The 13,980-nt window shown below is 38.1% G+C and overlaps 2 protein-coding genes across 2 annotated transcripts; both read right to left on the reverse strand.

Annotated features, from left to right (window-relative positions):
• Positions 1-964: 964 nt before the first annotated feature.
• gcgb (glucagon b) lies at positions 965-2,678 on the reverse strand. The gene is made up of 4 exons (XM_037789314.1): positions 2,521-2,678; positions 2,308-2,412; positions 1,380-1,535; positions 965-1,210 (listed from the first exon to the last, which is right to left on the reverse strand). The coding sequence occupies exons 2-4, from the start codon at positions 2,400-2,402 to the stop codon at positions 1,090-1,092; spliced, it is 372 nt and encodes a 123-aa protein (XP_037645242.1). The 5' UTR covers positions 2,403-2,412; positions 2,521-2,678; the 3' UTR covers positions 965-1,089.
• A 485-nt stretch (positions 2,679-3,163) lies between these two features.
• LOC119499987 (fibroblast activation protein, alpha) lies at positions 3,164-13,921 on the reverse strand. Its single transcript, XM_037789312.1, has 26 exons — positions 13,543-13,921; positions 13,267-13,348; positions 11,658-11,747; positions 11,465-11,559; positions 11,280-11,354; positions 10,734-10,786; positions 10,566-10,638; positions 10,277-10,397; positions 10,040-10,194; positions 9,689-9,789; positions 9,443-9,572; positions 9,307-9,345; positions 9,131-9,229; positions 8,969-9,039; positions 8,830-8,883; positions 8,550-8,674; positions 8,330-8,380; positions 6,561-6,659; positions 5,881-5,950; positions 5,592-5,786; positions 5,430-5,484; positions 5,227-5,326; positions 4,219-4,277; positions 4,041-4,113; positions 3,805-3,878; positions 3,164-3,609 (listed from the first exon to the last, which is right to left on the reverse strand). Exons 1-26 carry the CDS (start codon positions 13,543-13,545, stop codon positions 3,508-3,510), a joined length of 2,244 nt encoding a protein of 747 aa, XP_037645240.1. The 5' UTR covers positions 13,546-13,921; the 3' UTR covers positions 3,164-3,507.
• Between the last annotated feature and the right edge of the window lie 59 nt (positions 13,922-13,980).

Here is a 13,980-nt window from a genome sequence, read left to right on the forward strand (position 1 = left end):
ATCAACAGATGGTTTGATGTGCTATGGCTGACAGCTTAGAGAGGTGTGCACATCCCAAAGCATGTCAAGCTGCTGGCTCATGTGAATTCCTGTTTTGTCTCGGCGCCAGGAGGAACTCAAGAGTGTCGACCCAGTCGCCGTTCCCGACGAGTCTGAGCTGATTGACGTGATTTCATGTTCTTTCATTTAGCATAGCCCTCCTTGGTGTGCTGTCAGAGAATCACTGGGAGATCCAGTGAACAGCTGACAGGTGACACACATCATCCGGTTACCTGGTAGAAATCCCACAGCACATCTCTCCCTGGGGAGTGACGTGTTCATTGATTTTTGTTCTGCCTCCACAAACAGAAGGATTAGGAGAGCACGGCTGATGCACGCTGTCAAAACTTCTATACTGGATGAAGACAACAGCTTTTATATTCTCTTTTACCAATCAACTATGTAGAAAATGTTATCTGTGAAACTACTATTAATTAAAGTTTTAAAATGATATTATTGGTGGACATTCAGAGGTGGATCCTGTGCCTAAAACATCATCTCCATGTATTCTCTATGAGATATAGATTTATGTTTGTAGATATCCATGTGCACACTGAGATGTAGATCCTTGCCAAGAGTGATCCTTGTCAAACCAATATTTCAAAATGGATTAATTTTCTTCGAGAGGGAACTCATAGATTGTACACATTTCTTTATTGAAAACTAAATATGACTTTTATCTGAATAATAAGAAAAGGTATCTACAGACGTAATTATCGAAGTTGCAGTTCAGATCAATAACGTGACTGTAACATATTCTTACAAATTCTATGAGAAGGAAGATGGGAAAAGTGCCAAAATGTGAAAAAATGTGAATGTTTGATTAAAAAAAAAGTCATACAGCATTTATGATTGAGACAAACTTCAAACATACTGTAACTTTTGGCATTTTGACAACGTTTCCTTCCACCACTGAAGGCCGACAGAGCTTTTCAATGAGGGGAATTTAATAGCATGACCAAGAAAAAAAGTCTAGTACAGTTTGTGAAACATATAATCACACAGAGCCAGTATGAATTGTTGCATTATTTATGGAGCAGTTGGCTGAGTTTACTCTCTTCTGCCTCGGCCGGTCTTCAGCCAGTACACAAACTCCTTGGCTGCCTGGTCCTGCAGGTAGGAGCTCACGTCGCTGGTGTAGGTGCCGTCTGCATGGCGTCTAAATAGGCTCCTGTAGAGACACAGTCACAATAACTGTATATGTAATCGTGTTGTCTGATCCAATAGGCACACAGCTATATACAGTATTAATGCAATCAAAACCAGACTTGTGGTTTTCTCAATATATTACAGACTATGAGACCAAGTTGAAATGATCAGGTAAGAAAGGGCACACTCACCCGTTCCTTTTTGAGTTCTTTAGCCACTGGACAAAGTCTTGTGCTCTTCTCGTCTCCAGATATTTACTGTAGTCGTTGGAAAACGTCCCCTCCGAATGTCTCTTCATGTTTGGGAGCTCGATGGGTTCGGCCAACATGGAGTTTGGAGCCAATAGCCTAGAAATGATAAGAAAGCTTACACAGTCTCATATCAAACACTCCCCTTCCGATCTGTAAATGCCTTCCGTTTTTCATGTCCTTGCCTCTCTGACCTTTTTATTTCTGTCCTTTCTCTCTCTTGGTCCCCTACAGGCGTTCCTTCACCACACCTCAACTGTTTATCCTGCTTCACCATTCTCATCCATCGATCACTGCTCATACATTTGTAAATTTGGATCTCGCTGATGCTGTGATTCTTGCGTATGAAATTGAATGTTCCAGAGATTCAATTACACCACACATTTTGCATCAGCAAGCACTACAGGAGACACCACGTTATAACTAAAACATATAAGTATCAAATGGCAATACATGCAAATAATACTAGGAAGGCATTAAAATACATGAAACATAAAAACATCATCTCACATAACAACCCCTGCACTGGAGATCCTTTTCATCTAATGTCAGCAGTTGATACTTTGAATGCAACACATGGAGCTGTCAATGGCAAATCAGTCTGCCAGCACAAGTATTCTTTGCCTGTCTTCCTTTAGAAATGTCTGGCCAACTGGAGCCCTCTCACAACAAACACAAAAATAAAGATGAATTTAACAAAAAGAAAAAAAGATTTAAGCTTAAAAAAGTGCTATTCTGCTGCAACACTCAAAAGATTTGCTAAATTTTTTTGCAGCTCGGGATGGTGTCACCAAATGCTCTCATGGTGAGACCTTCCTAATCCTCTCATAAAGGATCATAGGGGAGATTTTTAGATGAGAGTTGCTCTTACATGGGGTTTCGGTCTGTGTCCTGGTCAGGCATCTGCCAGCTGCTTTGGATCATGATGAGGAGCAGGACTCCAGCCAAAGAGTGAGCGCTCTTCATCGTTTGACTTCTAAAAAGATGAGCAGAGAAAGATATTTCAATACAGCATAATAAAAATACAATTTCATAGTATAGACAGTCTGGATTTGAAAAGGAGGAAAGGTACAAAAGTTCTCACCTGTGCTCCTTTCTGATGAGCGTCTGAGAGAAGGATTGTAAAAGTAGGTTGACTGGTGCCCGTCTTCTCTCTGAAGCTGTTTCATGGTTCCCCTCTTGATCTGCTCAGTCTTATATAGTGGAGCTGAGGAGCATTCTCCCAGGTGACTCCTCCGTCACTGAAAACCTCAGCACATCCTCTGTTACTCTCAACCCATTAGTCAGCTTCCGTCTCAGTCCACTGAATGTATTTGACTTTGTTTAAAAGCTGCTACTTTAGGTGTTGCAATCAAACATGACCTCCACCCTGACAAATAAATACAGACAAATACTGGCACCCATACGTGTTCAAATTACTGCCCCTCAGTATCATGAGATACAAACTGAATATTTTTGTTTTATAGATACAACAAATCTATGTATTTTAAAATAAAATTATCCTGTATTCCCTCCACATAACTTGCATGTGAAGTGAGCTTTAAAATTATGAAATTTGTTCATTAAGTTTTTATAAAAATTTATATGGCTAAATTAAAACATGTTGGGTGTTTATTGAGACACAAAATATGCAAAACTGAATTCTTTTGAATTGTTATCTATGTTCATACAGTAAGTATGTGTGTGAAAATCATTCAGACTAAAAAAATTTACAAATAATTAAACTGTTGTATTTCAAAATTATTTATTCATTAGTCGGCAACACACAAATTATAACACTCACACAACAAATCAGTGCAGTGCAATTCATCTATTGTATGACATCATATTCACATAAAACAAGGTTTTCAACCATAAATGCATGCAATTGCTTTTAGTTTTGAATGTCAGATATCTTGACAAGGTTCCCTAAATACACATAAAATACAAATGCTCATCTGTGCGAGCAATCGAACATCCATTGTAAATAAAAAACAAATGTACAACCTGATATTTCAGAATATCAGTAAGATAAAAATACTCAAATTAGAAAATAAAATGTTCACAATAAATGCCGTCACATTCTTCACATCTATTTTGGGTAAACGAGGCATTTCTGCAGGAAGTGGCTCATGAGTGTGTATGTATGATGGAAGGCTGATCCTCTCAGAGCGTGGTTCCTGTCAGTGTACCACTGAAATTAACACCAAAATCACATTAGTGCATAGACTCTAAAATTATGCATGTAACATTATAAAATTATACACATTTTAAATCATATTTTAGACTGTGCATAATAACACATGGCAATTTTTTCCCATCTGAAACGTTTATTAAATCAACACCATCAAGGTCAATATTAGTCCCACTTCCCTGAGCCAATATTTACCATCGCCTCAAAGTCCACTTGCGCGTTCACCAGAGCTTTGGAGATCTGTGCTGACTGCTGGAAATGGACATTGTCTACAGGAAAGACAGTGTTTTCACTATGTGACTGAACATCAAAGCTCAAGGCTAATAGGGTCCATTTGTGCAAGGCTTTACTGTGTTACCTGGTACACTGTTGAGAAATAGGGCTACCACATGCTCAGAAACTAAAAAGAAGAGTGTTTGGATGAAACGTACCATCTGCTGTGCCGTGGACCAATAGATAGTCTACTGTTTTGAAGTTCTTTGCTCTGGCCGTCACTGTGGAATTCTGTTAAATTTAATAGAAATGTCGCTGTTAACAGCGTACTGTATGTCTCAAGTCAGAATTGTGCAGTAAAAGATTATTGTGATAGAGCTGATGTGTAAAATTTACTTCGTAAGCGTCTGAATTGTCCGCGGGGGTGCCCATGTAGCGTTCAGTGTACACTGCATCTGCAAAAGAAAACTCAGTTAATACCACAATTATACAGAACACTACGCAAATTATACTTATTCAACAGAAGCGAAGAGGTTTTCAGAGAGTTAAAAAGATTTATATAGAGATTTGAATCCTTAAAGGGACTCAATGTAAGAATCAGAAATTGCTTGTTAACATGACGTCACATCCGCTGGAACACCGACCCGAGTCCTTCACATAAAGACAGTCTACAGGGTAATAAGCGGGATAATGTACAGCTAGTGGGTCATTGTTGTGAAATGATCTTACGTATTTGTGATACATCAAAAACAAATATAATCTGCGACAAAACACGATTCCCTTGAAATGTAATTCACAATGCAGTTTCGTTATGGGAACGTAATTTAAACTACTGAATATGTGAAAAATCCTTTGTGGCTCCAGAGGGAGCTCTACAAATTCTGATAAACTGCCTCAGGTGATGTCACCCGAGTCAGCGTTGGTTGGGGCTGAAGTGTGAGGCGGGTTTGGAGGTGTGGAGTTAGAAAAGAGTACCACACCTCTGTAGCCCGCTCCTCATCTCTGCTTGAGGCAAGTGGCTCGAGGCCACGTTAGTATTTTGCGCTTGCAAAACACAGCCGAATCTCCAACTGAACTGTCAGTGGTCGGGTTGCATTGTGGGTAACGTAGACACAGATTTTGACAAAGAAGAAGAATGCATGGAATAAAAAAAGACTCTGGTGCTGCTGCATCGACTTTGATCCCGTTTTTTTTTTTTAAGTGTCTATCATGAGTCCGACGATGTTATAGAAGTGCAATGCTAAATTGGGGAACTCTTTTAAGTACACTGTGGAAATTACGTCAAATGAGGAATATACTCTCACTATATATATATATATATATATATATATTTATATATATATATGTGCTCTCACAATAGACTGTAGAAATAGATACTATAGTATGTACAGTATATACACCAACCATAATATTCCCACTTGGCCACTGGGGCAACTGCTATTCCACACTTGAAGAGTCCAGTTCCAGCACCCAAGGCCATTGAGGTGACGTAGCCACCGTATGACTGAAGGTCAGAATAGATTGATTTAGTGAATACAAAAAACACTGAATAACAAGAATAGTATATGAGAAATACAAAGAGCAACAGACAACAGAGTACAACTTACCCAGCCCCATATTGCTATTCTGTCTTTGTCGATAAAACCCATGTCGATGAATTTCCTACAGCACAAATCATTTATTAGCTAACAAAAACAATGGACACATTGTAAAGCTTCACAGTGCATGTGATAAAACACGAGGTGATTGAATGTTCAGACACTCTTTACCTCACAGCTGTTATCTGATCCTCCACTTCGAACGTGCCAAGGCGCTTGTAGATTGCGTGCATTATTTCATCCCCTTGGTAACCGCTTCCCCTTCCGTCAAAGCTGGCGACGATGATCCCCTTTGAGCTGGAGAGGTACGTGCCCCAGTTCAGCTTGAAGTTGTAGTTCACCTCCTGACTGCAGGGGCCACCATACCTGCACGGGTCAGCAACAGCATCCATCATCAAATGTTAACGAATGCTCACTGGATTATATCGGGATGGAGCGCTGAGGAGTGTTGTTTACTTACACTTTAATAAGAAGAGGATATTTTTTAGATTTCTTGAAATTTGGTGGTAACATCATTTGATACCAAAGATCTGTTGGGGAAAAGATGTTATTAAATGTAAACTTATGCTTTAAATATACATGTTTCTATCCATCCAATATGTGACGAATAATATTATTGCCTCTGTTCTAAAATGTCTTACAGTAAGATGAATAAATAGCTCAACACCAATCCACCAGTTACAGTATAAATATTTTAAAGGAAAACCTCATTTGAAGCCTACATGATAGTAGAAGACTGCTTTCTAGGGCTGTCAATCAATTAAAATATTTAATCACGATTAATCGCATGATTATCCATGATTAATCACGATTTGTTATCTGTTCAAAGGTTTTTTGTGACATCACACTATGATTTGGAAGCAAATCATAGTCCAATATGAAACTTACACAAGTGCACAAACACCAAGAATGGGCTTAACAGTGAAGTAGGAGACATCTTGTATCCAGTAGTTAAACTTTTGAAATGAAAAATATTTGTATATTCATCCTTTTTTTTTTTTTTATAAATGAGGAAAGTAAAGTTCTTTTTTTTCTGTGTGGAAAATCCATATCAGACACAGATTATTATTCAAGAGTACTATCTTATATGTCTTCAAACATACTGGAAAGGATCTTTAAACATGTACTGTATTGTCTCACCATATCCTGCAACCTTCAGTGTGCCATGCTGCATCGTTGGCATTTGGAATTCTGTCAGAATATCTTTCAGTACCTTGTTCTCTTCAAGAACGGAGAGCTCTGAAATAGAGACAATTGAATAACAACTATTATTAAACAACTTTGTTGAATACTTGATTTTGATTGGTCATCACGGCGTTTTGCAATCTGTTATTTCTTTATAGCAGACCGTTGCTATATATAATAACATAATATATATGTATAACATATTGTTGCTATGGGCGCAGTTCTGATGTCAGACTCTGAAGGACCATTTTTGTGTCAATTTATTGATTTCTTAAGTAAGTAGCTGTGTGAAATAAAACCCTTCAGGGCGACGCTTCAGGGTCCTGCATCACCCTGTTGAGGTTTATTTCACAACAATGACTCGCTGTACATTATTCCTTACTTGTCATACTGGAAATGACTGATGTGCACAAAACCTAATATAAAAATTTATATCAAAATATGTCACCTCTCTGACACAACCTGACCAGAGTCAGTGTGGAAAGTACAGAGCAGATATCACCATAACACATTATAGTCTTTACTTTTGTATAACTGACACTGAGTGTTTCATCTGTCATGAGAAGGTGTGAGAGAGAACAGAGTTTTTAGTTACGCAACAAGACCAGTACATAATCTGGTGTACAATTAAAGCTGCAGTTGGTAACTGTGCGCAAATATGACAAAATGTTATTTTTATAAAACAGTCACTATATCCTGACAGTATTGAATTAGACAGATAATCTGCAAAAAAAAAAAAAAAATCATGTTCCTCTGCCTCCCTCTGGAGCTCCTAATGACATTTGCAAGTTTCTACAGCGCCCGATCAAAAACAACCAATCACAGCCGAGCAGTCTCTGGGCAGCGGTCAATCACTGCTCACGAAACACGCTAACTGATCAACGATGAATTCATATTTGATCAGTTAGCGAGTTTGAATGAACTCATATTTTATAAGAAATATGAATTAATTGAAATATGAATTCATATTTGATCAGCGCTGCCTAGTTTGACAGTTTGATTGGAGTTAATGAGTTTCGCGAGCAGTGATTGACAGCTGCTGCTGCTGCTCTGATTGGTTGTTTTCCTTCGGCGCTGTGAAATCTTTCAAATTCAATTATGAGCACAGGAGGACACAGAGCCACATTTTTAGATCATCTGACTGACACACTACTGTCAGAATATTGTGACCGTTTTATAAAAATAACTTTTAAAAAAAAATCATGTGCTCAAAGTTACCAACTTCAGCTTTAATGTCAGTAAGTACAGAACTGTGTAATTTCATTTAAATAATATGTAAGGGATAAAGTACAGCAAGCGGGTCATTGTTGTGAAATAAACCCTTACAGAGTGATACAGGACCCTGAAGCATCACCCTGAAGGGGTTTATTTCACAACAATGACCCGCTTGCTGTACATTATCCCGCTTATTACACGGCTACTTACTAGAAACTTGCTAGAAATCAAATAATTTGACACAAAAATGATCCTCCGGAGTGTGAGATCAGAACTGCGTCCATAGCTAGTAGTTATAAAGCAATAACAGACCGTAGAATGTTGTGATTGACCAATCAGAATCGAGTATTCAACAAAGCCGTGTAATAAATCAATATAATATACCAGTATAAATAATAATAAATCCCCATCTGTGTCTCACACAAAGTGAGATGACAATATGATTTAACTGTAAAGTAATACAATAAATAATTAAACAATGGGCTTACGGGGTTATTAAGTATACAGACCTGCACCTGAGCCCCTGTTGTCCCTGAGTGTGTAGAGGGGCAACCCAGGTCCTGGTAAAAAAGAAAAATAGAAAATGTACAAATACATCAAGTCTTCTATACGACTTTAGAAGTATTAGACAGATTATTGCTCACAGATGCTCCCCATCACAGATAACACCCCAACACATTGACCGCGAATGAGTTATTGCTTAAGAGGAAGTGTGGATGTGTAACTGACCGTAGCAGTCCATTCGGTAGTAAGAGGCTTCAGTGCTGAAGTAAGCAGAGGTGACCTGACACCTGTCTTCATGCAGGTCGCATGTGAGACACTGAGGAGCAGAAGGGCTGCTTCCGATCACAACCCTGATGAACAAACAGCTCAGTTATGACAATCAGATCATGCCAGTTCATCAAAATGTTGTAATATTTAGTGTGCTCTTGTTTATTGTTTATAGCATGTGTCTGCTAGTCATCCTGGGGGACCAAGAATAAATCACATAGATAAGAAGAATCCTCACTTGTAAACATTTCTCTTCACAGCTATCCCTTGGTATTGATTACTCACAAAATATCTGTAGAAAAAGAATTTCACACCAGTCAGATTTGCATATGTTCTTTAAGGTTTATGTAGTTTTGCCAGAAATGTAAATCACTCACATGGCATCTTTTGTTAATTTGGAGATGTAGATGACTTCCCACTTCCCAGAGGTAATAGGTGTTGCTTTGCCCTTCAATAAAATATAACACTCAGCACCAAAGACATGATGAAAGCTACCGTGTAGTATATTTTTTGCATGAATATAACTGAAATATACTTACTTCTTTCACATAATGAATATGTTTGTAGCCCTGAGTGTCACTCATCACTTTATAGAAACTGAGTTTATCGTCAGCAAAGAAAAGAGGTAAGGGCACGTACTGGAAAAAAGGTGATATTTTATTGTCATACTCTGAATCAAACAATGAATTCACAATCAAACTTTTTGGAAACTTACGTGGCCGACCCATCCCGTTTTGCTCGTTTGCTCAAATTTCTATAAAGAGAAGAGATATTTAATGCAGTTAATTATTTCCTCACATGACCATGAAGTCAACACATTGGTCGTGATCCAGAGACGCAGTGACAGCTACCTGTTTTTCTTGCCAGCTGCTTCCATCAAAGTCATAGATCTGTACAACCACGTAATTCTGTTTCCTCGTTACCCACTGCACAGCGACGCGTTCGTCTGTGACCCAGGTCACTGAGCACAACATGTGATCGCTGAGCAAAGGCAACACAAAGTGACAAGGTAAGGCAGACCGTGAGGATATTGTATTTGCCTCTGTTTTCAATGCACTTTGATTTAAGTGACGCTATGAAGTGAAGAGTATACGGACCCAGAAGCAACGGAAGCAGGAGCAGCCACCAACTGTGTGCGGAGGGATGGATTTGTGGTGTCGACCACAAACAGTTTCACCTTGGTAAGCGCAGATCCAGCCTGCACCAAATACAACCAAATGGAAAATGCTTGATACATAATTCTATATAATGAGAGTGTGAGGAAGATATGGACAATAGAGTGCTCCAAGGATGATGTATTTTATAGGCCAACCAGGAAGTTAGCATCGCCCTGTATTTATTGATGTATTTTATATCGTAGAACAAAACGTTAAAATCTCTTAAGCTTGTGTTAACCACAAACCTTATTTTAGGCATCTAACTAAAAGAATAAGGGCAGAATATCCCACCTTTGGGTACGGAACAGCCACTGTCTCAGGATACTGCTCATTTCCATACCACGTATACTCCACTTTGTGAACGCTCGTATCATTAAACTCTGCATGAGCCAAATATTTTCCAGTTGTTGACCACCATAGTGCCCCGCTCGATGCAAACACCTCCTCTGAAATTGTTAGGAGAAAAAAACAAATCTGTAACCATCTTCCACAGATGCATGGATGCATGGAAAAGTGAACGTTACTTACCCTCATATACCCAGTCAGGGATACCATTAAGGATCTCATTCTTCTTCCCGTTGTAGGTCACCTGTACAGCTTCAGCAGTGACGTTGGATTTGAAGAAAACGTTGAAGTCTGAGACGTAAGCCTGCAAAACAAAACATCGTTTTTTATGTTTTTAATTTAAAATATAGTACAAATCCATACTCAGATTCATAACTTTACTTCATCAAAAACACTTTCACAGTCTTGCAGGACCTGATGTTTATTTTGGAGCGTGAAGACAAGGCTAGCTGATGACATGGTGTGAACTTACATATTTGTTTCCTTTTGGGGCGAAAAAAAAGTACTGCACAACGGTGGGAAGATTCACAGGCGTAATAAATGTCCTGGAAAAGAAATATGAAAATAATTTAGGGTGATACCAAATAAATGACATGATGTGTCTGGTATGATAAATGATCCAGGCAACAATAAAACTTACGAACTCTCCCTGTCATAGATGGAGTAAGAGGCTGTGAATGAATGTCTCCATTTCTGTCGGAGTGCAAACACACAAAACTTGTTTTCAGACCTTTGCGATCTGTTTTTTTTGATTGATGATTTTGATGATTATCAAAATTAAGGTGACATTTACAGCGAACCTCTTGTAAAGTTGAACTATTGTAAAAACCAACACGTTCTCATCCCAACTCGTCATCTACTGACGCTTTGTCAGATCCCTCTGCGTCACTTTTTGGTCGCAGTGAACACATGCTTAATGTTGTGAATTACAACAAAAACACTTGCTTAGGTACAGGCAATAAAACCACTACAGTTAGGTTTAGGAAAAAACAACATGGTTTGGCTTGTAGTTAATGGAAAGCCTGGTGCGTCTCATATCGACGCAAAAGGGTGCCTTGTGCGTCGGTATATATAACGCCGATGGCCGTGACAAAGCGTTGGTATTTAACGCCCTGGGAATGAGAACGGGCTGGTAAAAACACACATGCAAACTCAACATGGGGAAAGTTCACTGAGAGTATCTCACCTGTGTGTAATTGCTTTCCAAAGCGATGTATTTATAATCACCAGACAAAAAGTAATCTGTGGCATCCACTTGAGCCTACAATGAAAACAAATGGAAATATTAGTATGAAATATGAGTTATTATTCAGCATTATCATTGTTTTTATTGTTACAAAACATTCATATTTGAAAATATAAGTATATTACAAAGGTTGAATTGCTCAAATATAGTGACTCCGCATTTGTTTCAGCATTGTAGAGGAAGATATTCCCATCTCTTGTTTTATGCAGATACTCCTTGTCTGCAGATATAAAAGAGAATACATATGCTTGTGAGAGATTTGTACACAACATGATTTCATCTTGCCCTAAAGAACAACCTTTGTAACAGAGGTGGTACCTGATATCCAATACAAATCGTAGGATCTCCACCTAATGGTGTCGTTGAAGTAGTCATCGAGGGTGAATGGCCTCTTGGGACCATCAGTCTCTGAAATGATGCACATGCTGCATTAGTGCTGGTTGCCTAATAATCCAGTGGTGAAAGAAGTATTCAAATGTTAAGTAAAAGTAGCAATACGGTGGTGTAAAATACAATTAAAGGTCATTCAAAATCTTAAATAAAAGTACACAAATATTAGTATAAAATTATACTTAAAAATAAAAGTAGCTATACCCATTATGCACAACAGCCCTTTTCACAATGCATTATATCACTGGATTATAATTACTAATGCATCAATGTGTACAATTCAGTTAATTACTTTATATACTGCTGGGTATAGCTTAACCTATATTAAGTTAATTAATATTTTGTATTAAATAGATAGATAGTAACTTTATTGATCCTGAGGGAAATTCAAGTTTCCCAGCATCAGCAACAGTTCCATAGTGCAAAACATGTGGGTAATAAGGCAGTAAAAAAGTTAGTAGTACAAAGTACAAACAGATATACCAGATATAAAAATACAAGGAGATGAAGAAAACTGTTAAAAATGAATATAGTGCAGAAGAGACTTTTAAAAATGAGTATAGTGCAGGGTAAATCCAGTAGCTTAGTCTATGAATGTGCACTGTGTGCATTATTATCTGTCATGCAGACCGTCCTCCTTTGTCAAATCTCACTAGAAACAAAAGTTATCAAATAAATGTAGTAAAAAGTACAATATTTGCCCAGCCCATTGACATGTGTCCTCTGTAGTGGACATTTTGTGCACATGCATATCCTCTTACTCTTTTGATTTACTCTATCAACCCCTGGTGTATTGTAAAGAGGACATCCTAGGCTTTCCAGTGATATGGCATGTGTGTTTTTTTTAATCAATTTGAATGTATTCTTGATTTAATATCACTCTAAAGCCATAATCTGTTCATTTGTTTTAGTCTTTTCACACTGAAATTGTCCTGTAGTCCACTACAGTGGATAATACAAATACATTTTAACAAGCCTAAATTGGTAAGATTTTCTTTTAACCCTAAATAGGAAGGAAATCACAAAAAAAGTAATTGGAAGACATTTTTTTTTAACTCGGTTCCCAGGAGGATATAAAATGGAAAAAAATACTTAAGTAAAATACAAGTATAGGCAGCAAAATTGTACTGAAGCACAGTACTTGAGTAGTTAGTTACATCTCACCACTGTATAAAAGTAAAAATGTTGCTGTTGGATCAGAAATGGAAAAATGAAAACAACCATCCATGTGTGCGTCACGAGGTGGCGCTCTAACATCCAGCAGCATGTTACCACACTATAATAAGAGCAATTTATAAATCACACAACTAGTGTCTGCTCTTTCACAAGTTTGTTACCTGAAACATGACAAACTGGATGAATAATAAATATACACATTATTAGACTGTAAAATAAAATCACCAAACTTGGAAACGAATCAATAAAAGCACATAACAGGTTATACTTGATTTGGCACTTTTGGTTCTGTTCGCACTGAACTCCCAATAGGAGTGAAAGAGGAGCACACAGTCAGGTCAGGCCTGAGCTTTTGACTTACTGCTGTAATAAACTGCTGTGACTGTTATTAACGTGATGACGACAACCGCCCCGATCACCCCCCACATCACCTTGTTGCAGCCCTGCATGGAAAAAAAGAAAGGTGACACACAAAAAAAGTTGCAAAAACATCCTCTTCTTGAAAAGCGCACACAACATTAACACAAACGCTGCAGGTTTTCCTATACAGTCCATTTATCTGTCAGCAGTACAGTCATTTATGTGTATTTTTACAACATTTTCTCATTTGAAACTTGATAAATCCTTTTTACTGTACCATGATGCTGAAGAAGAAGAAGAAGAAGTCGCCTCTCAAGTCTTTTAATAATCCTTGGAAGTCGATGATGTGAAGTTTAAAGTGACTTCTTGGACAAGCAGCCTGGTTAACATGCTCTCACAGCAACAATGGCTTTAAACTAAATATGGCAACATGAGAAAACTGAGCTCCGTCCTACTTTTGAAGTTAAAGCAAAAAGGCTTGTCACACTTCTTCCCGCTGCATTCCTGAGAGGAGTCCGACACCAGACAGACAGACAGAGAGACAGAGAGAGAGATGCCTCCCTGAAGTCTGCACACTGGACAACTTTCCAAGAAGCGCACAACTTGCTGCTATTTAGGAAGTGGCTTTTTTTCACCAAGGGTGCAAGTCATTCCCTAAAAATGTGAAGGAAGCAAAAAGTCAGATAGAGACATTTTCAGTTGTGGAAAAAAAGAA

The sequence above is a fragment of the Sebastes umbrosus genome, chromosome 13, assembly GCF_015220745.1.
Source record: "Sebastes umbrosus isolate fSebUmb1 chromosome 13, fSebUmb1.pri, whole genome shotgun sequence".
Lineage (NCBI taxonomy): Eukaryota > Metazoa > Chordata > Actinopteri > Perciformes > Sebastidae > Sebastes > Sebastes umbrosus.

Coding starts and splice junctions, on each gene's coding strand:
- LOC119499987 (XM_037789312.1), bottom strand. Junction 10,787..11,279: donor TGGAAAGCAATTACACACAG/GTGAGATACTCT, acceptor GCACTCCGACAG/AAATGGAGACATTCATTCAC. Junction 4,278..5,226: donor GGCCAAGTGGGAATATTATG/GTTGGTGTATAT, acceptor TTTCTTTTGCAG/ATGCAGTGTACACTGAACGC.
- gcgb (XM_037789314.1), bottom strand. CDS start 2,402: ATGAAGAGCGCTCACTCTTTGGCTGGAGTCCTGCTCCTCATCATGATC. Junction 1,536..2,307: donor GACACAGACCGAAACCCCAT/GTAAGAGCAACT, acceptor TATCATTTCTAG/GCTATTGGCTCCAAACTCCA. Junction 1,211..1,379: donor AAGAACTCAAAAAGGAACGG/GTGAGTGTGCCC, acceptor GTGTCTCTACAG/GAGCCTATTTAGACGCCATG.